Source organism: Physeter macrocephalus, chromosome 7, assembly GCF_002837175.3.
Source record: "Physeter macrocephalus isolate SW-GA chromosome 7, ASM283717v5, whole genome shotgun sequence".
Taxonomy (NCBI): domain Eukaryota; kingdom Metazoa; phylum Chordata; class Mammalia; order Artiodactyla; family Physeteridae; genus Physeter; species Physeter macrocephalus.
In genome coordinates this window covers 107026671-107047360 of record NC_041220.1, presented here as the reverse complement: position 1 = coordinate 107047360, position 20690 = coordinate 107026671, and the positions used below count along the sequence as shown (strand labels likewise).

Sequence of the window (20690 nt, the reverse complement as noted above, 5' to 3'; positions counted from 1 at the left end):
AGCAGGATCCGCCTCCGGCTTCCGGTTTCGTCACTTCCGCCAGGAGGTGTGGCCGCGGCGCGCAGGCGCGCGTGGAGGTGCAGAAGCGAATTTTGCTAGGGGAGGCACTTGAGGGAGGTGGCGGCTCCGCTGGGCGGGCGGTGGCGATTCCACGTGCTCCTCGCGGCCGGTTGAAACCGTTGGCGGGCGCTGGCTGAGAGGTGAGGGGCGGTGGCCCAGAGGTCCGACCTGGGAGGCTGGGGCTCAGAGAGTGGGGCGGGGGACGCGCTGTGACCGATGCCTGCGTTTCCACCGTTAGAGAGTCTCTCCTTTGGCTTATACGCATGGAAGGAGGAAATGCATTCAGGTCCCATTCGTACTCTGGGGAAGTGGAAGGAATCCCGGACTTGGGATGACCAATACCTCCGGGTTTTAAAATGGAAAGGTCCTCGTGCCGGGAACCGACGGAGGGGGTTGCAGCCAGGATGGTTGGTCACCGCTGGACTGGGCTGCAAGGCTTGCGGCATGTTGGGGACGAGGCGCTTGTCTTCTCTGAGTCTTGGGGAGCTGGGTCCCAAAGGAGGAGGCCTTAGAGCATAGTGGTTGAGAGCGCGGGACTTTGGGCCAGAATTGCTGCGTGTGAATCCAGGTTTGCCACTAACTGGATGTGTGACCTGCCGCAGGTTACTGAACCACTTCGTGCCTGGTCTGTCAAAAGGGAATAATATAGAATCTAACTCAGGATTCTTGTAAGGATTACATGAGCCCAAACGTGTTAACCGCCTATGATAGGGCTTGGCACATAGTAGATGTTTGATAAATGTCAGGATTTTCTGCAGCTCCTGCCTCTGAGGAGAGATTAGGGGCATGAGGTGGGGTGTGAGTGCGTGCAAGGCTGCCTTCCTGCAGAGGGCCCATCTGGGACTTATTCAAAGAGCGCCCCCAGCCTTCCCCACCAGTGCCTAGCATAGTGCCTGACAAGTAGGCTTGCAGAGATAGTTATTACACCAGTGTTTAAACCCGTACAGGTAGGCTTGCACAGATAGTTATTACACCAGTGTTTAAACCCGTGCTGGTGATGTAGTGTGTGGGGAGGGTGTGAGACTGGAACTAGGAGGCAGAGGGACACGGCTCAGCTTCTCCCAGCCTCAGCTGCCTCATCTGTCCAGTGGAGATGGGTGTACCTGCCTCCTAGAGTTTTTGCAGGGCAAGGGGGAGGTCCTCCCTGAGTGCACATCCAGACCCTCATCACCCCACATTCAGAGGTTTAGGTGTGATGGTGGACAGTTTGTACTTGTCTGTGCTTCCCTTTCACCATACCCTTCGTTTCTTCGAATTCTCTCTCCTCTCTGCCACCCCGCCAAGGGGCTCAGGGCTGGCCTAGTTGACCTGATGCATTGTTTCACAGATGGGAGAATTTAAGTTCTGAGGGTAGAGTGCTCAAGGCCACAGAGCTCACTGGGGGCTGTTGATAGCTTGGCCCCTCAGGTGGGCTGTTTCCGTGTGTGATGGTGGCAATGGGGTTTTAGGTCTGTTTGTGTATGCGAAGGAATGTTTTAAGAATAGTTTTTTGTTTTTTTTTTTAATAAACAATACAAAAATGTGTAGGGAGGAAGGTAAAAAATCACTCCAAATACAATCCCAGAACAAACCTGAGTTCATGTCATCAGGGAACAGGGTAGTAGCGTGGGCACCCATGGGGTGGGGAGCCATAGGAGACTAGAGAGAGTTTATGAAGATGGATGGGTGGACTGAGGGTCACATTTAAAGAAGCATGTGGGGCTTCCCCGGTGGCGCAGTGGTTGAGAGTCCGCCAGCCGATGCAGGGGACACGGGTTCGTGCCCCGGTCCGGGAAGATCCCACATGCCGCGGAGCGGCTGGGCCCTTGAGCCATGGCCGTTGAGCCTGTGCATCCGGAACCTGTGCTCCACAACGGGAGAGGCGACAACAGTGAGAGGCCCGCGCACCGCAAAAAATAATAATAATAATAATAATAATAAAAGAAGCATGTGTTTGGAGGGGACTGGGAGCCATGTCACTGATGTGCAGATTAATAGATCACAAGAAATTATACCATTGGGTAAGGATCCATCGCTGACATCTGGTATCTTATTTAACTTTCCACACAGTGCTCTACGATAGATAATAGACCCATTTTACAGATAATCAGAATCTGCAAAGTTTAGGTACCTCAAGGTCATTTAGTTTTCACTTGGCAGATGCGGGCTCCAGCTCAGATCCTCTGGCCCTGACTCCAGGCCCAGGTCAACAGAACTCGGCCACCGTCTTGATAAGAGGAGACTGAGGTGTCTGGATTGCTTCACAAGTTCCCGGCCCCATACTGATGCTGTCTGTTGCCCATCAACTGAGCGCTACTGTCCAATACCCGTCATACTCTGCTGTGACAAGGGTGGTCTCCTTGCCCAGTGTGGCCTGGCTTTAGGCTAAAGACTTAGGTTTCCTTGAAATGGACAGTCATGACATATATGGCACCTGAACCCAGTAGACAGGTGTCCTAAAAGTCTTAATGCCATGTTTTAAGCTTTTCTAACCTCTGAGCTACAAATGTTACAAGTTTACCAAAAACATCATTTGAAAGTTTAATTATTTAAATTTCTTCCACATTTATTTAGTCTTGTGAAGTTTGAATGAGTTGAGTCTTTTGTTTCAGGAAGTGCAGTGCTGTCTTCAATTAGAGGAGCTGAATTTTCACAGGGTGTCTTTTTGTAAGTTTGTAGCATTTGCACTTCTGAAATTGTCAGCCCTGCACTCAGACTTGCTAGGCAGGCTGTGCTGTTAGGGTGATTTTGAGCTTGCTGTTGTGCAGCCCCTCCCTCCTCTCCCCACACAGGTACACTGGCAAGTGTTTACTGCATAAAAGAAAGGGGTAAACTCCTTACAGACCTTATCTCCTTAGCAAGCAGGTGGCCACACTGCCCGCATTGCTCATCAACTCTAAAAATGCAGTGATGGCTCTAAAAATCCAGAGGCACTGTGAGACTGAGTTCTGGCTTACTGTGCAAGCTACCCATTCTACCTTTTAAAGAATCACAACAAATTTCTAAATGTGAACATATGCCACAAAAGACCAAATGAAAACGTTTGGAGGGTTATTTTTCCGACGGACATGTGACCAAATTCTAATCCTCTCCTGAACTGATGTTTACACTGTGTATGGTTAATCCCCAGAGGTAAAACATGTTTTACACAGATATTCCGAGCATCTTTTTTGTCAACATCACTGGCTTCTTTGAGTCGATACATTTTGTCTCCAGCGGTCCTCTTCAGGCCTTTAATTCCTGACCTTCCACTGCAGTCTGCACCTCCCAACTGGATCTCAAAGCTTGCCTAAGCCTCCTCCCCTCCCCTCTCCCCCTTGATTAAGATACAGAACAGACCTCAAAAATGAAGGTTGGAAAGCTCCAGTCCATAGCTTCGGTTTGAGGGGGTATTTTTTTCATTGTTGAATCTCATTATGAAAGTACTTTAAAATTTTCCAGCAGATAATTTGGCTGATCGCAACTGCTTCTACCTTGTGTGTACAGTGACAGTCCATTTCTTGGTGATTAATTAATGGTTTACTCTCATTCTTAGACCAAAGAGCCGCTAGAGACTATTTATTTGACAGTGTGGTGTTGGCTTTTGTTCTGGCCTTGTTCTCCTTGTGAGGCAGGGTGGCTGCTCTGTTGCCTGCCAGTAATCTATCATCCTTCTGCTGGGTACAGAATGCTGGCTTCGGGGGAATAGGTCATAGTCCAAGTGATGCCAGCCCCCCAGGACTTGTGACTGTTTCACATGTCTTTACCGTAATCAGGTGAGAAGATGGTCTTTGTTGGTGCGCATTCCAGAGCAGTCAGGTTTGTTTTCCTCTGGATTCTCTGCTAGGCTGTAGCTGACCACATGTAACCCTGATGGTGAGCTGAGGAAGGGGTCCTGGGGTCAGGGACCCACGTTTTGTGTGTAGCACATCAGGCAAACTGACATCCAACAGTGCTCTGCGGGGCAAGAGACCCCCAAGAGAGACCAGCTGGGCCTCTGTAAACCCTGGAGTTGCAGCCAGCATGTACATTTCCATTCAGGGTTGAATGGATGGGAATAGCCCTGATCCTTGCTTAGGTATGTCCTCTCCAGCAGTGACTCAGAACGTGGGAGTGGAGGAGAGACAGTGATTTCATACATGAGAATTTTCCATGACCCAGGAGTCACTCATTTGTGCTGAAGGATTCTCTAATGAAGTCTTATCCTGAAACGAATTGTATCAGTTTACTTGATCCTTACCTTCACCATGAGGAAGAAAGTGCTGGGTTAAACAATTGTTCTCAGTATTTTTGCTGTGAAACTTATTTGTAATGTAAAATGACAATACTCTTAGAATCTAGTGATAAAAAATTATATAACCCTGGAAAGTTACTATGACTTCTGTCACACTTTTAGGTGAAATCGTGTTTTGTTGAGCACAATAGCATCTCCATGAACTTTTTAAATGGTAGTTATGTGTAGGTGTGGACCCACTTAATCATGGGGCAGTGCTCGGGACACGTGGGTTTGGGAACACCCTCCAAGTAATGCAGCACCCAGCATTGGGACACCTGAATATGGTCCCATTTCTTTCTTATTGATCTGACAGGGAGCCACACCTACTCCTGTCCATTAAAACTGAGAGGCACGCCCTCATTTTTAACATCTGGTGGGTACATAGTTATGCCTATATGAGTGCTTTTTGTGCTTATAGAAATTATTTTTAGGCCTCTTCTCCACTTTCTAAACCTTCCTCAGTTCCCCTTTTGCTGTGTTCTTATTGTATTTGGGGACTTGAAATAATTTGCAGCGCATACCTAGAGGCATTAGAGAGAAAGAGAACGCATGTATGCACTTTAAGTTATTGGGAAAGGTAGGATATTTTAACGCCCCCAAAACTCTTCATCTCTAGAGACAGCCTGTGAAGCTTAAATGGTGGTTCTGCTACTGTGTGACCTTGGGCAAATTACTTAATCTCTCTGAGTCCCAATACCTCATGTAAAATGTGAACAGTAATAGTCCTTACCTCATAGGGTTGCTGTGAGGATTAAATAAGTTCATTAGCATAAAGCTCTTAGAATAGAGCCCAGCACATGGTAAGCACTCAACAAATGTTAGCCATATTATTATTGTTGATTATAATTTTACTTTTGTGGTGGTAGAAGTTTATGTAGATTGCTAATCAACTTTGATTCTGTTGTGTTGTTGTTTTCATGTGAAAAGCTAGCTGTCTGAATCATATATTTGGAAAAGAAGTTTCAGACTACAATGATAATTATCTTTTTTCCTTTTTGATTTTTTTTAGGATAAGACTTAAAACCTGTCTTGGATAAAAAAATATTTAATCATTTAGCTAAAAATGGTATTTTTTACATGCAATGCATGTGGTGAATCAGTGAAGAAAATACAAGTAGAAAAGCATGTGGCTCTTTGCAGAAACTGTGAATGTCTTTCCTGCATTGACTGCGGTAAAGACTTCTGGTAAGTTCCACAGAATTCAGGTAGTTCCATAGTAAAGGTCCAGACCAATTATGGAACCCCTGGTCCCACAAAGCAGTAAAAAAAAAAAAAAAAAAAAAAAAAAAGAATAAGCAAGAGGCAAATTTGAGAAAAGAAATTAAGAAAAAAAAAAATTTAAAGTGCCTTACAAGACCATTTGCCTTTTAAGGGTGATTTAAAGAGAAGACTCAGGGAAAGGGAATTATGGGTTTGGTCATAATCTGATCAGTCTGTGACACATGCTGTTGTGTGCTTGGCACCGTTACCAGACCCACGTGAGGTGACCACGTGGAGTAGGGTTTCAGGGGTGTGGTGTGCTGATTACAGTGGAGAAATGGATTTATAGACCAGAAAATGAATTTATTAATTCTCAGTGGAGGAGCTATCTGGGAGAAGAGGCTCGGCCCTCCCTAGAAAATCGGCGGTGATGGTGGCACTGAAGCTTCTGGCCCCCCGTGTCTCAGGTGCTTCCACTGAGAGCGTCTCTGGAAAGGGGAGGACTGAGGGGAGGGGCCAGGACAGATCTTGCTCGTCCACTGTTTCTTCGGGAGGGACATTTGCAGTTGGCCAACCTCAGCCTCATACTGATTCCCTTCAGCTTCAGAGGGTTCAGGTAAAAAGGTCATTTTTGGTGCATCTGCCCTAATGGCCTATATGGCATATGGGGGATATTTGCTGATAGTCCCTTTTAATTTCTTTCTAAAGCAGTGATATTTTAAAAAAGAAAAAAAAAAAAAGTTTGGAAACTGCTAAAGTCTTCATTCATACCTAATCCTAGGAGGAAGGATATATAGAACAGGTGAAAATTGGGTGGTTTCTCCTTAGGGGACTTTGCCCTCAACCTGGTCCCAACATTTCCCTGAGGACCCCATAGAGCTTCAGAAAGATCGTTTGAGACAAAATCGAGTTTCCTTTTTTTCCAAGACTCCGAGATCTTTTTTTGTGACCTGATAACCACCATTTTACACCACCTTTTAACTTAGTCTACAACTGATTATTGATTGCCTACTATATTACCAGGAAGTCCTACAGGTTTTGTAATTTAAGATAAAGCCACCCTGTTGCAGAGAGTTCTTTGCTTTTTTATTTAGTATATATTCACATATGACTAAAAAAAATAAATGCTGCCTATCAATTTGATTTTAAGACTTTTGTATATAAAAATGGGTGGAAAGTTTGGTGGTGGGTTTTGAACAGTTGGGAAGAAGGAAAATGTGATGTGACCAGGAGGTTACCAGTATAGTAAGTGAAAGAGGTGGGATGGCTGTGCAGAGCACAGATGTGAATATAAGTGTGGACGGCAGAAGGCTGGGGCAGCGTGCTAGCTTTAGACAGAGACTCCAATTTGGGAATCAATCTAATGGTGGAACTTCCTCACTTTAAGGGGTGACGACTATAAAAACCATGTGAAATGCATAAGCGAAGATCAGAAGTATGGTGGCAAAGGGTATGAAGGTAAAACCCACAAAGGTGATGTTAAACAGCAGGCATGGATTCAGGTAAGGTCTTTCTTTTTTTTTTAATTATTATTTTACTTGGACTGTTTCTCTCTCTCTTTTTTTTTAAGACTTCAACTGTTTGTTTTTTTTTTAAATTTATTTATTTTTATTTATTTTTGGCTGCATTGGGTCTTTGTTGCTGCACGCGGGCTTCTTCTAGTTGCGGAGAGAGGGGGCTACTCTTCATTGTGGTGTGCAGACTTCTCATTGCGGTGGCTTCTCTTGTTGCAGAGCATGGACTCTAGGTGCGTGGGCTCAGTAGTTGTGGCTCATGGGCTTAGTTGCTCTGCGGCATGTGGGATCTTCCCAGACCAGGGCTCGAACCCGTGTCCCCTGCATTGGCGGGCGGATTCTTAACCACTGCGCCACCAGGGAAGCCCTGTAAGATCTTTCTAATTCATCAAGAAGCTTCATCTGACATCTTCTACTTTCGTGGGACACCTAAGAAACCAAGAATAAATGTATCATCCGTGCAGGCAAGACCCAGAAACATCACATCTTAGGATAGAGCTCTTTATTTCTCTTTCAGTGCAACTGCAGTGTATTTTGTCTTTAATCTACACGTTTTGCAGATTTCTTGCAAAAATATTTCCAAATTCTCACTGACTTTCCCTCGTACGAAACCGAACGGAAGCTTTCTAATCTGTATCTGCATCTAGTGATGATGCAACTTTTATAACTCAAACTATGTTAAGCTGTGATGTCTGTCATCAGAGTCGGGCAAAACAGAGACATTTTCATAAATGTGAGGAATTTTCTACTTCTAAAATAAAATGAAAGCATACATTATAAAAGTGGCAAAAGCAACAAAATCCCTAGTTTACTGAGTTATAACTTCCAGTATGTTATTCACCATTTACAGAATAGTAGCAGGAGGAGAGATTCAGAAAGGAAGGTAGGAGAATGAAAAGACAAATGTCAGCTGTGTGGAAACTCTGTATTTTCCTGGAAATCAGATAAATAGTTACTCTCTTTGATGGCAGAGTTTAAATGTGAATTTTCTGATATTGATTAGCTTACTGAGTTAGAAAACTCCTGGGAGGGAAAATCGGTTCACGAAGGACTAACAAAGTCTGCCAGTGCAGATTGAGAAGCTAGTGAGACCCCTCATCTTAACTGAGATATTTGGGCTGGCGGCCATCAGCCATACTTTGGGGCCGTATGTCTGCTCTCCCTGAGTACCAGATGACATTCCTAGGCCCCTGAGCTAGAGTTACCTCGTGTGTGAGTTCTTGTCTGTTGACATCACATCTTGAATGAAATCCTCTAGAGCAGAGGTCAGCAAACTACAGCCCACAGGTCAGATCCGGCCCACCGCCTCTTTGTAAAGTTTTATTGGCACCCAGCCATACCCATTTGTTTACACATTGTCTATGGTTGCTTTAGTGCTACAAGGACTGCACTGAGTAGTTAGGACAGAAACTGAATGGTCTGCAAAGCCTCAAATCTTTTCAGAAAAGGTTTGCCCACCCTTGTTCTAAACTGTCAGGCTTCAGCATCCGTGCCGCTGTATTAGAGATCCGAGGACTTTGTTCCGGATTCTGTCCTGGTGCACCGGTCCACTCCCCATCTGAGTCCTCTCTAGCTCCCTAGCTGGCATCGTTAGCAGACACGTAAGACCGAACGTGGTCTGCTGGGAGAGTTCATGGGTCCTGCTGCTACCTGTCCAGCAGACATGGATTTGGGTATTTATTCTTTTCCTTAAATCCTTAAACTCTCCATCTTTAAAGATTGAATTTTGGAATCCCATCAGTGTTAATGTTCACCGAGCATCCTTCCAGATGTCTCTGTGCTTACACACGGAGAGTGGATAGTGGGTCAGGGAGAAATACCCTATTTGGCATGGATCTCAGTGTTTTCCTCCAAACTTGGTCGCCGGTACACTTCTCCTCTGGTTCAGCACGCGGCTCTGGCCAGTGCTGAGCTAGCCTGACTTCTTCCTTGTTCATGCTTTCTTGATTTGTTTTTCTGCCTGGGTGCCTTATCCTCTTTGTATCCTGTATCAGTTTTTTTCTGGTCTGTTTATATGTAGCTGCAGTTCTTCCCTAATGCAGGGACCCTTTCCTGCACTATATTTGTTTAGCTGCATTATTTGTCTTTATTTGTTGGCTCATAAGTTACCATCTTTCTTATGTATTGCCATCTCCCTAACTTTAATAATTACCTTTTTCCTCTGCCTTCACTGTGATTGCCATAAGCCCTTTCTCTAGATCACTTATTTATTTTTCATCTCTGTTCTTGCTATGTCATGTTTGTTTGTTAGATTTTAATATTGTTGTCTTGATCTTAAATTTATTCCCTAGTCCCTAGAATATCCATTTTTGTCTTATTCTTTTGATCACTTTTGGTTTGTTTCTATTTTTTTCTTTCAGTTTTTAAAAATTGTGATAGATTATACATGACATATAGTTTACCATTTTAAAGTATATACAACTAAGTACATGCACAATGTTGTGCAACCATCACCACCATCTATCTCCAAAACTTTTTCATTTTTTGATAGGGATTACATTTGAATCTGTAGCTCTCTTTGGGTAGTACTGACATCTTAATAATATTGTATTCAATTCATGGACATGGGATATCTTTCCATTCATTTGTATCTTTAATTTCTCTCAGCAGTGTTTTGTAGTTTTCAGTATATGTCTTTCACCCCCTTGGTTGGTTAAGTTTGTTCCTAAGCATTTTGTTCGTTTTGATGGTATTATAAATGGAATTGTTTTAATTTCTTTTTCGATTTGTTTACTGTTAGTGTATATAAATGCAACTTGATTTCTGAGTGTTGATTTTGTATCCTGTAACTGCTGAACTTGTTAATTGGTCCTGAAGATTCTTTTTGTGGAATCTTTTGGGTCTGCACCATATAAGACTATGTTATCTGCAGAGATTATTTTACTTCTTCTTTCCAATGTGGATGCTTTTTATTTCTTGCCTAATTGCTCTGGACTTTCAGTACTATGTTGAATTTGTAAACATAGACATTAATACAAAATCTGTACGTGAAGTGTGAACCCTCTAGTTTGACTTTCATGAAACTCATCTGTCATTTATTGTTTTTGTTTTATCTTCCTTTTTTGTAGAAAATTAATGAATTAATAAAAAGACCCAATGTCGGCCCCAAAGTGAGGGAACTTTTAGGGCAAATTAGTGGTTTTGACAACGTTCCCAGGAAAAGGGTGAAATTTCAGGTATGTATTTGGTATGACTTCCTTGAATTGAAGGGATATGGGCCTATTGGTGACAGCTTATGTATACCTGTCGAAATATGGGATAAGTGGGTTTTTTTCTTTTTTTTTCCATACAGAATTGGATGAAGAACAGTTTAAAAGTTCATAATGAATCCATCCTGGAGCAGGTGTGGAATATCTTTTCTGAAGCTTCCAGCAGTGTAAGTCAGATCTCATTCTAGACTTGCAGTGTGGCAAAAATGATTGGTAATAATGAAATGGGAATGTCTTATTTTTGGAGGTCAAGGCAGCCTTCTTTTTCAGAGAGCCCCTCTGTGCCTTCATTAATGGGAAGGAATAAACAGTGCACTGCAGAGAAGATTTCCTTATTGTGCAGAGAAAGGTATTTAACCCCAATGTTTGATAATGGTACCAGCTAACATGAATTGATCCGCTTAGAAATCAGGCAGCGGGAAGTGTTAGAAAGAACAGGACCTTCGGGTTTCTGACAGACCTGGTTTGAATCCCTGCTGTGCTGTTTGCCAAGCATTTGATCTTGAGCGTGTTGTTTAACCTCTCTGAGCCTAAGTTTCCTTATCTTAAATAAAAGTGGGTATTTATACTCAGTACTTACCGGGTACCTGATGTGTGTCAGGCCCCAAACAAAAAATAGAAAATATCTCAGGTGTGATAGTGCCACCAAGAAAAATAAACAGGGTGGGGACAGAGAGGGTGACTAGGTGTTCTTTTAGGTGTGGGGTGAGGGGTCACGGAAGGCAAATGAGGGTATACAGGCATCCCAGCTCATGCCCAGCAGGTAGGGGGCGCTTGGTAAGTGCTGGTCTCCTTCCTTCTGCTGGACGGAGAAGTCGATGGAGTAAATGAGTCAACCACCTTCAGTCAAAATGGTTTGATCAGAGAGGCCCCAGATGTGGAATACACATGCAGAGAGTCTTACTTTGATTTCTTGTAGGCACATTCTTGGTTACATTGTTAAACATTTTTCTCATTAATTCAGTTGCACTTAGCTCCTGCTTGGAGCTTAAGTCCCATCTGAAGACATATTGTTAGTGTTTGATCGGCAGGCAGACTCTCAACCCCTGCGCCTCCAGGGAAGCCCAGATTTGCTTTTTTAGGTAGAGAGAATAGTTTGGGCCACAAATTGGGATAAAAATGAAACTTTCTCTTGGCAGTATATCTAGCATTTGTCTCTAAACATACAAACTAGGCCTTTGAAACCTTATAACCATTTAATTGGCAGTTATGTGGCACCTGCTTTTTAAAGGTTATTTACATTTTAACTAAGAATCAAAAGTTTAAAATTACTTAAACTCCAGAGTTCAAAAAAAAAGTGTTTTCCACTTTCCTTTTTAAAGCTGTGAACATACTAAGAATTAAATAAAATAACCAGTAAGCAGCTCGTGGTAAACTCTGAGCTCTGTAAAACGAGGCTTGTTATTGCATTGCCTTTGTGCAGTAAATGTCCCAGCACGTGCCTAGAGATTGTGGTGCAAACAGTTCAGAGGCCCCGGAGGTGTTGGGCTGGAGGCTTTATATTCTTCTCAGCTGCAACACTCTCTGTACCCTGGTGTGCATCGCACCTGGTCACTGTGGACACAGCCATCCTCAGGCCCAAGTCCTGCCCTCCAGAGCTGTATTCTAGTGGGGGAGACAGACAGCTGCATATAAGGGTTGATGCTATGGTATCAGGTGGTGATACGGGCCAGGAAGCAATGGGAGGCAGGAGACGGGGCAGAGAGTAAAGGAGGGTGCTCTGTCAGGAGAGAGTCGGTGAAGTCGTCCCTGAGGGGACCACGCTGGAGGAGAGCCTGGAATGAAGTAGGAAATAGATGGGGAGTGAATTTGTTCACTTATTTATTGAGTGGCTGCTGGGCGGGTGAATGTGTGTCTCCCTTCCTCCTTCCTTTTCTCGCTCTCTCCCCTCCCTCTCTCCACCTTCTTCCAGCAGCTGGGACATTGGTTTGGAAGTGGAGGCGAGGCAGCAGCTGGAGACTTAGCTGAACGGGTCAGTCTCGGGGCTGCGGCGCTCAGACCCTGGTGTGATCATGCTCACTACACACTGTACCCTAGGAAGGAGCTTGTAGGAGAGGGTGTCCCTCTTCCTCCTGAGATCCTTTCTGAACTCATCCCCTGCCTCCCCCGCATGTACATGGACGACTTGACTTCTCTGAACTGCTGCTGAGAAAACTCCAACTATTTAGTTTAATCTTTAGTTTTTTTTTGTTTTTTTTTGTTTTTGCGGTACACGGGCCTCTCACTGTTGTGGCCTCTCCGGTTGCGGAGCACAGGCTCCGGACGCGCAGGCTCGGCGGCCATGGCTCACGGGCCCAGCCGCTCCGCGGCATGTGGGATCTTCCCAGACCGGGGCACGAACCCGCGTCCCCTGCATCGGCAGGCGGACTCTCAACCACTGCGCCACCAGGGAAGCCCTAATCTTTAGTATTAATATCCTAAATGCTACTCTTTGAGCCGAGGGCTGGGCATTAAGGGTTGCCTGAGGCGGGAGCTCAGTAGAGTTCTTGTTTGTCAGTGAAAGCCAGTCCTTCATTTGGTCCAGCTTGGGGGCAGCATTCCCCCCTTGTGACCTCTCCTCTCAAAGGAGGAGGACCGCGGTGACTTGTGCCAGTCACCTGGCCGGTAACTAACAGAGATGGAACGTGGGCCCTGGCCTCGGACTGTCCACCACACCTGCAGCAGCCCCGGAGCCGCCAGCACTGACCTCGGCCGTGTCCCTCCAGATGCATCAGGGCTCCCCGAGCAGTTCAGTGAATTGCTCCACATCCTCTCTTGAGAAAGGGCAGGCCTAGAGACTGCAGCATATTTATAGTCAGAGGACAGCAGGCACTGGGGCTGGCTTTGCTGAAGTCATTTTTTAAAACAATCTGTGTGCTTGTTTGAATAAGGTGGTGCAGTAAATGGGAAGTTTATCTTATTCCCGCTCACATTTCCATGGTTCCTTACTCGCCACTTTATACTCTGTCCAGGTGTCCCTGACTGTCCGCTAAGGGTAACCATCCGTCTAAACACTGATGATCATAACAGCACCTCTGTCTAGTAATCAGTAATTTACAGAACTCGTCCCATACATCTGGCTGCTTTATTGAGCATCCCTTTTCTCATTTTATTTGTACATGAACTGTATCAGGTAGATATCACCAGCTTTCTTTTCACAGATGAGGAAATAGGTTTGGAGCAGATAAATAACTTGCCCTGAGTTACCTGGCTAGTGATGAACAGAGCTGGAACTTGAACCCAGGTTTGCAGATGCATAAATCTGGTGGTTTCTGCCACACCTGCATGCTCATCTTCTACCTAAAAGGCAAATAGTGAGCCAGAATTAAAGGTCTGGCTTTTACGTGACATACGGATTCTTCACTTTTCCAGTGGAATGAAAATGTTAAGTGCAGAGAGGAATGTGGGCTGGGGGTAGTTTTTTCCACTTTTGTATATTTACTGCCACATGTTAACTATTTTTGGGGGGGGGGGCACAGTTGTAAAATGGTAAAGTAATAACAATTTCCTCGAAGAATTTATTCTGGCTTTTACGTGACATACGGATTCTTCACTTTTCCAGTGGAATGAAAATGTTAAGTGCAGAGAGGAATGTGGGCTGGGGGTAGTTTTTTCCACTTTTGTATATTTACTGCCACATGTTAACTATTTTTGGGGGGGGGGTCACAGTTGTAAAATGGTAAGTAATAACAATTTCCTTCGAAGAATTTATTCAGTAGATACATGAGATGATATGTGTCTGGAATGAGTATTTATGTGTTTCTCGGTTTTGCTTAATAATAAGGAACCAGTCAGTAAGGGGCAAGATCAGCAGGCGCTGGAGCAAGTGGCCAAACCGTGTGCAGAGAACAACGCCAAGGTCGCGTCCTCCAAAGCAAATGACAGCGTGGAAGAGCCAGCAGAGACGAAGAAGAATAAGAGAGAAAGGAAGGAAGAACGGCAGAAGAAGAGAAAAAAGGAAAAGAAAGAACTAAAATTAGAAAACCACCAAGAGAATTCAAAGAGTCAGAAGCCTAAGAAGCTCAAAGCAGGACAGGAAGCCGAGCAGGAGGCTGCAGGGGTGGCCGTCTTCGAGGCCGCCGGCTCTGCAGGGAAGAAGAGCCAGAGGAAGAGGAGCAAGGCTGAGTGCACCCAGGACGGAGTGGTGGATGGAGACGTGGAGCGGGAAAGGGAGACAGAAACCAGACTAGGGAAAAGAAAGCAGAAGCACTCGGAAGGTTTGTGGCTAGCTTATGCTCCAGGGTTTGTTTTTTGTTTCGTTTTGTTTCTTGTTTTTTTTATAAATTTATTTATTTATTTTTTTTGTTTATCTTTGGCTGCGTTCGGTCTTCGTTGCTGCGTGCCGGCTTCCTCTAGTTGCGGCGAGCGGGGGCTCCTCTTCGTTGTGGTGCACGAGCTTCTCATTGCGATGGCTTCTCTTTTTGCGGAGCACGGGCTCTAGGTGCTCGGGCTTCAGCAGTTGTGGCTCACAGGCTCTAGAGCGCAGGCTCAGTAGTTGTGGAGCACGGGCTTAGCTGCTCCACGGCATGTGGGATCTTCCCGGACCAGTGCTCGAACCCGTGTCCCCTGCTTTGGCAGGCGAATTCTTAATCACTGCGCCACCAGGGAAGCCCCCCAGGGTTTGTTAAATACTTTTTAAGCTGTGAGTTTGGGATGTCTAAAATCTGTTAGACCTTGCCTTTTGAACCACGTAAGGCAAAGAGCATAAGGTTTGGGATCAGGCCGTCCTGGGCTTAGTCAGGGCAGGTGCCATCACCTCGCAACTGCCCATTTTGTCATCTGCCTTGGAGGAGAAACCCCACGGGGCTGGGGTGCTTGGCGAATGAGCAGGGTGATGGATGTGAGGGGCCTGGCCATGTAGGCCTCTCATTAAATGGTAGCTGCTAGTATAAATGGGAAATATTTTTTTAAATCTTTCTAATTACTTAGTTGAAGGAGATTCTAAGAAGAAAAAGATTAAGCTCCCGGGACATTCTGAGGATGGAGAACCGGAAAACCATGAGGCTCCTACAAAAGGTATGGCTGCCATCATTTGGAAGCTCTGCCCTCTTTAGGCTGGGGGAGGAGGAGGAGAGCTGGGCCCATCTGATGGTCGTGCCCTCCGGAGGCACGTGGAAGAACTTGAAGCAAAATCCGTTCTCTAGGGTGTGACTGCTAAGTAATGAGTGAGAGCTGTGTGAGTTGGTCTTACAGGGTCTGTCCAGCTTTGAGGATGGAATGTAAAGCTGTCTGGATTGGAAGCATGTGTTACCTTTGGAGCTTAAAATAAACCCTGGTTCTGAGGCCCTGTTCACTCTCCCTGCTTCCTTGTCCCTGCCTCTCATCCTCTCCTAGAAGTACCCTGAGGTCCAGCCGGGCTTGGCTGTTCCTCCTCCCGTCTCTGGGTCTGTCCCTGCTGTCCCCACACTCGGAGCCACACGGCCACCCCGTCCCTCAGCCAGAGTGTGCACTTGTCAGCTCCAAGGTTCCTCTTAAATGCTGCCCCCTCCGCAGAGCTGTTCCGACTGCTCAGGCCTAGAGCACTCCCTAGGGTCCTGCCAGTCAACAGGCCCGAGGACTCGATGGGAATCAAGACTTTATTCACAGAACTTCAGTAACTGCCCAAGTTGGGTTAGGTTTCTTAGCTCGTAACTTTGATTATGTGAAGATTCTCTTGCTTTTTTTTTTAAGTTAAATTTTCAGTTTTGAGATAACTGTAGATTCACGTGCAGTTGTAAGAAATAATACAGACTTACAGATCCTTCTGTAGCCTTTACCCCATTTCCTCCGAGGCTGATATCTTACACAGCTGTAGGACCAAACTCCACGGGGCTGTTGACCTCGTACAGTCAAGAGACAAACATTCCCATCCCCACGAGGACCCTCCTGCTGCCCTCTTATAGCCACACCCACTTTCCTCTCGCCCCACCCCCTCCTTTACCCCAGAGGTCAACACTGTCCGTCTACCTCCATTTACCTCTCCGTTTACCTCTCCATTTCTATAATATTATAATTTCAGAATGTGACATAAATGGCATCATTTAGTATGTAACCCTTTGAGATTGGCTCTTTTCACTCAGCATTATTCTCAGGAGATTCATCCAGGTGGCTGCACATCTCAATAATCCATTCCTCTTCATTGTGAGCAGTGGTCTGGTGTGAATGTACCACAATTTGGTTATCCATTCATCTGTTGACAGACATCTAGGTTATTTCCAGTTCAGGGTTATTATGAATAAAGTTCATGTACAGGTTTTCCTGTGGACACGTGTCATGTTTTCTGGAATAAATGTTCAGGAGTGCAATGGCTGTCTAGTACGGTAGTTGCATGTTTAGTTTTTTAAGAAACTGCCAGCTTTCTTAAGAGTGGCTGTACCATTTAATATTCCCACCAGCAATGCGTGAGGGGTCCAGTTTCCCCACACCCTGGCCAACATTTGGTGTTACTATTTTTTATTTTAGCCATTTTAATGGGTATGTAGTAATAGCTCATGGTGGTTTTAATTTGTATAGACGTTGACTATCTTTTCATGTACTTATTTCCCATTTGTCTATCTCTTCATTAAATTGTTCTTATTCTTTGCCCATTTTCTAATTGGATTGTTTGATTTTATTTTATTTTTTAACTGTTGAGATTTGAGAGTTCTTTATATATTCTAAATACTAGTCCTTTGTGAGATATGTGGTTTGCAAGTTTTTTTTCAGTCTGTAGCTTGTCTTTTTATCCTCTTAACAGTATCTTTTTGTAGAGCAAAAGTTTTTGATTTTGATGAAGGCTCATTTATCAGTTTTTCCTTTAAGAGATGATACTTTTGATGTCATCTAAGAACTCTCTTTGCCAGCCCTAAATCCCAAAGGCCTTTTTTCTGTTTTTTTCCGAAATGTCTTACAGTTTTAGATTTTACACCCAAGTCCATGATCCATTTTGAGTTAATTTTTATGAGGTATGAGACTTGGTTCAAGGTTCATTTCTTTGCTCATCAGTGTCCAGTTGGTCCACACCATTTGTTGAAAAGACTGTCTTTTCCCTCAGTGAATTGCTTTTGCACCTTTGTCAAAGATCCGTTGGGCATATTTGTGTAGTTCTGTTTGGGTTCTGTTTCATTGGTTTGTGTATCCGTCCCTGCACCACACATTCTTGACTAGAGTAGTTATATCCAAAGTTTTGAAATTGGGTAGGCTTATTCCTCTCGCTTTATTCTTTTTCAAAATTAGAAGATTTAGAACAATCTTGCCTATATCTGCAAAAAATCTTGCTGTGACTTATATAGGAATTGCATTATACCTGTATATCAATCTGGGGAGAATTGATCACTTTACTGTGTTGCGTCTTCTACGCCATGAACATAGCATGTCTTTCTGTGTATTTAAATCTTTGATTTCTTTCATTAGCATTATGTATCTTCAGCCTACATGTCTTCATCTTCCCAGAAGCAGAGGTTCCCTAGATGAGTCCTAACCTGCTGACAGTAATTATTTGTGGCTGTCCTCCCTGGTTCAAGGTTCAGCTCCTTTTGTTCATCTTTGCCTTGCTTACTGTGCTTAGACAGCCCCTTGATCTTAGTGGATCCTTAGTAAATCTTAAGTTCATTAGATACAAGCCCTATCTTTTTATAGGCATTTATAGGATGGTGGTACTTAACGATACTTAGTTAACCTGCTCACTCTAAGAATGAGTTCTGTGGATGGTGGTCAGCGCTTCTCGGCCACTGTGATTGGACGGGTCGGGTGTCTGCCTGCAGCACGGGACTGTGGCATCCTGTCCATTCTGGGCTTCTTCATTCCTGGGGAGCAGCAAATAGATGGTGCAGAAATGGTTTCTTAACCCTTTTGGTGGTACAACAAAATACAGTGTTTTACATATAATTCTCTATATTGTAGGTAAATTCAACTGGAAGGGAACTATTAAAGCAGTTCTGAAACAGGCCCCAGACAACGAAATAACAATCAAAAAGCTAAGGAAAAAGGTATGAAGTATGAACCAGGTATATATAAGCTGGGGAGAATCAGTTCTTTATTTTAAAATGTACAGTTTTGTTCTGTTTTTCTGAATCTGAAATACTGTAGTGTGTATGTGTGTGTCTCAGTGACTTTCAAGTTGCTCCTGTTAGCCCCTCAGGGCTTTTGGGGAAGGGATGGAGCCAAACCCCATCCACACTTCCTCAGCCAGAACAGTGCCTACATTAAATATGAAAATTACTGCTCTAGATATGTTGCTATCTTTTGATTATTGCGGAACAATGTTTTTTTCTCATTGTAACTTTTTATCAGTGTCTGAAACATGCAGCCAAGTGCTCACACGTGTACAGCTACATGAATTGTCACGAGCAGGACACCCTTGTGTAACGAGCACCTGGGTTCTTGCATTTGTCACTGTCGGCCTTATTGTGGGTCAGAGAAAGAACATTGTAGGTCAATTTTCAGGACAAATACACCCATTTGACAGTTGTTTTTCTTTGTGAAGGTTTTAGCTCAGTATTATGCAGTGACAAATGAACATCACAAATCTGAAGAGGAACTCCTGGTCATCTTTAACAAGAAAATCAGCAAGAACCCCACCTTGAAGTTATTAAAGGACAAGGTCAAGCTTTTAAAATGAACATTTTTATATTTAAAAATCGAATCCATTCCGTTGATCTCTTCCTTTCACGACTGTTTGTAAAACATGTAATGAATTGTAACAACTCAAATTTTGCTTTCCAAAGCTGTATTTTTAAGTTAAGAAAAAAATATATTTTTGGTAGAACTTATATGAGAAAATAAAATATATTCTTGTCCCAAGTTCTAAATTTGTGGTAGTGAAAATATTTTTAAATGTGACAGGTCAAAAAATAACTTGGTCAGACTAGAAAGCAGTTGTTTTAACTACATCACTTCTACACATTTTCAATTAGAGGGTTTTGTGGGTTAGTTTTTTGCGTGGTTTAAATGTACATGTGAATTGTAGTATTTCATCCAGGAACAGTCAAAACCGTCTTTTGTGTGTCATAATCCTTGCCCAGCCAGAAGTTCTGCTCTTTTGAGGGGGTTTCTCTGTAACAGTTTGGCCTATCCACTCTGGCCCAGTCCATCTTCGGCCAAAGATGGCAGATTTGTCGGTGACTAGATTTTGGGGTGTGGCCTGTGACCAGGTGTAGGGAACCAGCTCGTTTGAAACTGAATCCATTATTCGGTGCTCCAGTTGGATTGACATGCTTTCAGAACTGGTCCTCTAAATCCTAGTGGTTTTTTTTTGCGGTACGCGGACCTCTTACTGTTGTGGCCTCTCCCTTTGCGGAGCACAGGCTCCGGACGCGCAGGCTCAGAGGCCATGGCTCACGGGCCCAGCCGCTCCGTGGCATGTGGGATCTTCCCAGACCAGGGCACGAACCCGTGTCCCCTACATTGGCAGGCGGACTCTCAACCACTGCACCACCAGGGAAGCCCTAAATCCTAGTTTATTGTACAGGAAGAGAGCCAGGCCACTCTTTGATATTTGAGTAGGTTTTTGGGTTTTTTTGGGGTTTTTTGGTGGTACATGGGCCTCTCACTGCTGTGGCCTCCCCCGTTGCGGAGCACAGGCTCCGGACGCGCAGGCCCAGCGGCCATGGCTCACGGGCCCAGCCGCTCCGCGGCACGTGGGATCTTCCCGGACCAGGGCACGAACCCGTGTCCCCTGCATCGGCAGGCGGACTCTCAACCACTGTGCCACCAGGGAAGCCCCAATATTTGAGTAGGTTTTGCCCACAAGTCCCTTCACAGCTGGTGTGTGTGGTAAGAATCACCCCTTTAACCAGTGTTAACTATCATCGTTAAGACTCTTACTACAGGTGAAAGCAAGAATGGGGCATGGAACAAGTGTTAAAAGGATTGGGGGGGGCATTAACAGGAGCAGGGGGGCAGCAGGGCAGACGGAGATAAGCTGTGAGCCTCTGAGTCCCAGATGAGCCAGCTTTCCCCCTGGACTTGCACTGTGTTCTGTTCTGATTTGGGGATGTGCTGCTGTGTCATGGCGGGATTCAGTGGCACTGTGTCAGGAGCAGTGAGGACCCGGGCTTGAGAATCAGGCCTGGAGTCAGGCCCTGGCTCGGTCCCTTCATAGTTAACTGCTCTGAACCTCACTCTTTTCATCTGGACGGTGGAACAGTAAAGGTCCCTCTTGGGTTGTGAGTGAAGGGACTAATTTGTGTAAAGCTCACAACACCATACCTAAGCCCAGAGACACCCATTCAGTGGTTGCCATCACTACTGTTAGCAGGAGCGGTTTCTGAGCCACGAGAGGCTTTAGACGTTTTGGAAGCAAAGGGGGGAAAAAGTGGGAAAGTGAAGCTTGACCCAGAACACATAGTTAGGGACAAAGCAGAGCCCTGAGTCCCGTCCAGGACGTCCCTGTCCCAGCACTCCAGGGAGCAGAAGCAAGCACCGTTGTCCTCCCGGGACGGGGGTGGGGCTACAGCGCTGCTGCCTGTGGGCACTACAGGCACCACAGTATTTCAGGATTTGTGTTGATTTTTTTTTTTTTTTTTTTTTTTTTTT

The 20690-nt window shown here is 44.8% G+C and overlaps 1 protein-coding gene across 2 annotated transcripts; it reads left to right on the top strand.

Moving 5' to 3' along the window:
- Positions 1-62: 62 nt before the first annotated feature.
- LYAR (Ly1 antibody reactive) lies at positions 63-18950 on the top strand. 2 transcript variants are annotated; one of them, XM_028492137.2, is made up of 10 exons: positions 63-200; positions 5304-5479; positions 6882-6996; positions 10077-10184; positions 10301-10384; positions 12133-12189; positions 13981-14413; positions 15126-15212; positions 18057-18142; positions 18640-18950. In XM_028492137.2, the coding sequence occupies exons 2-10, from the start codon at positions 5358-5360 to the stop codon at positions 18772-18774; spliced, it is 1227 nt and encodes a 408-aa protein (XP_028347938.1). In that variant the 5' UTR covers positions 63-200; positions 5304-5357; the 3' UTR covers positions 18775-18950. The 2 variants fall into 2 exon arrangements, with proteins under 2 accessions (XP_028347938.1, XP_007100885.2); XM_007100823.3 differs by lacking the exon at positions 12133-12189.
- The last annotated feature ends 1740 nt before the right edge of the window (positions 18951-20690 follow it).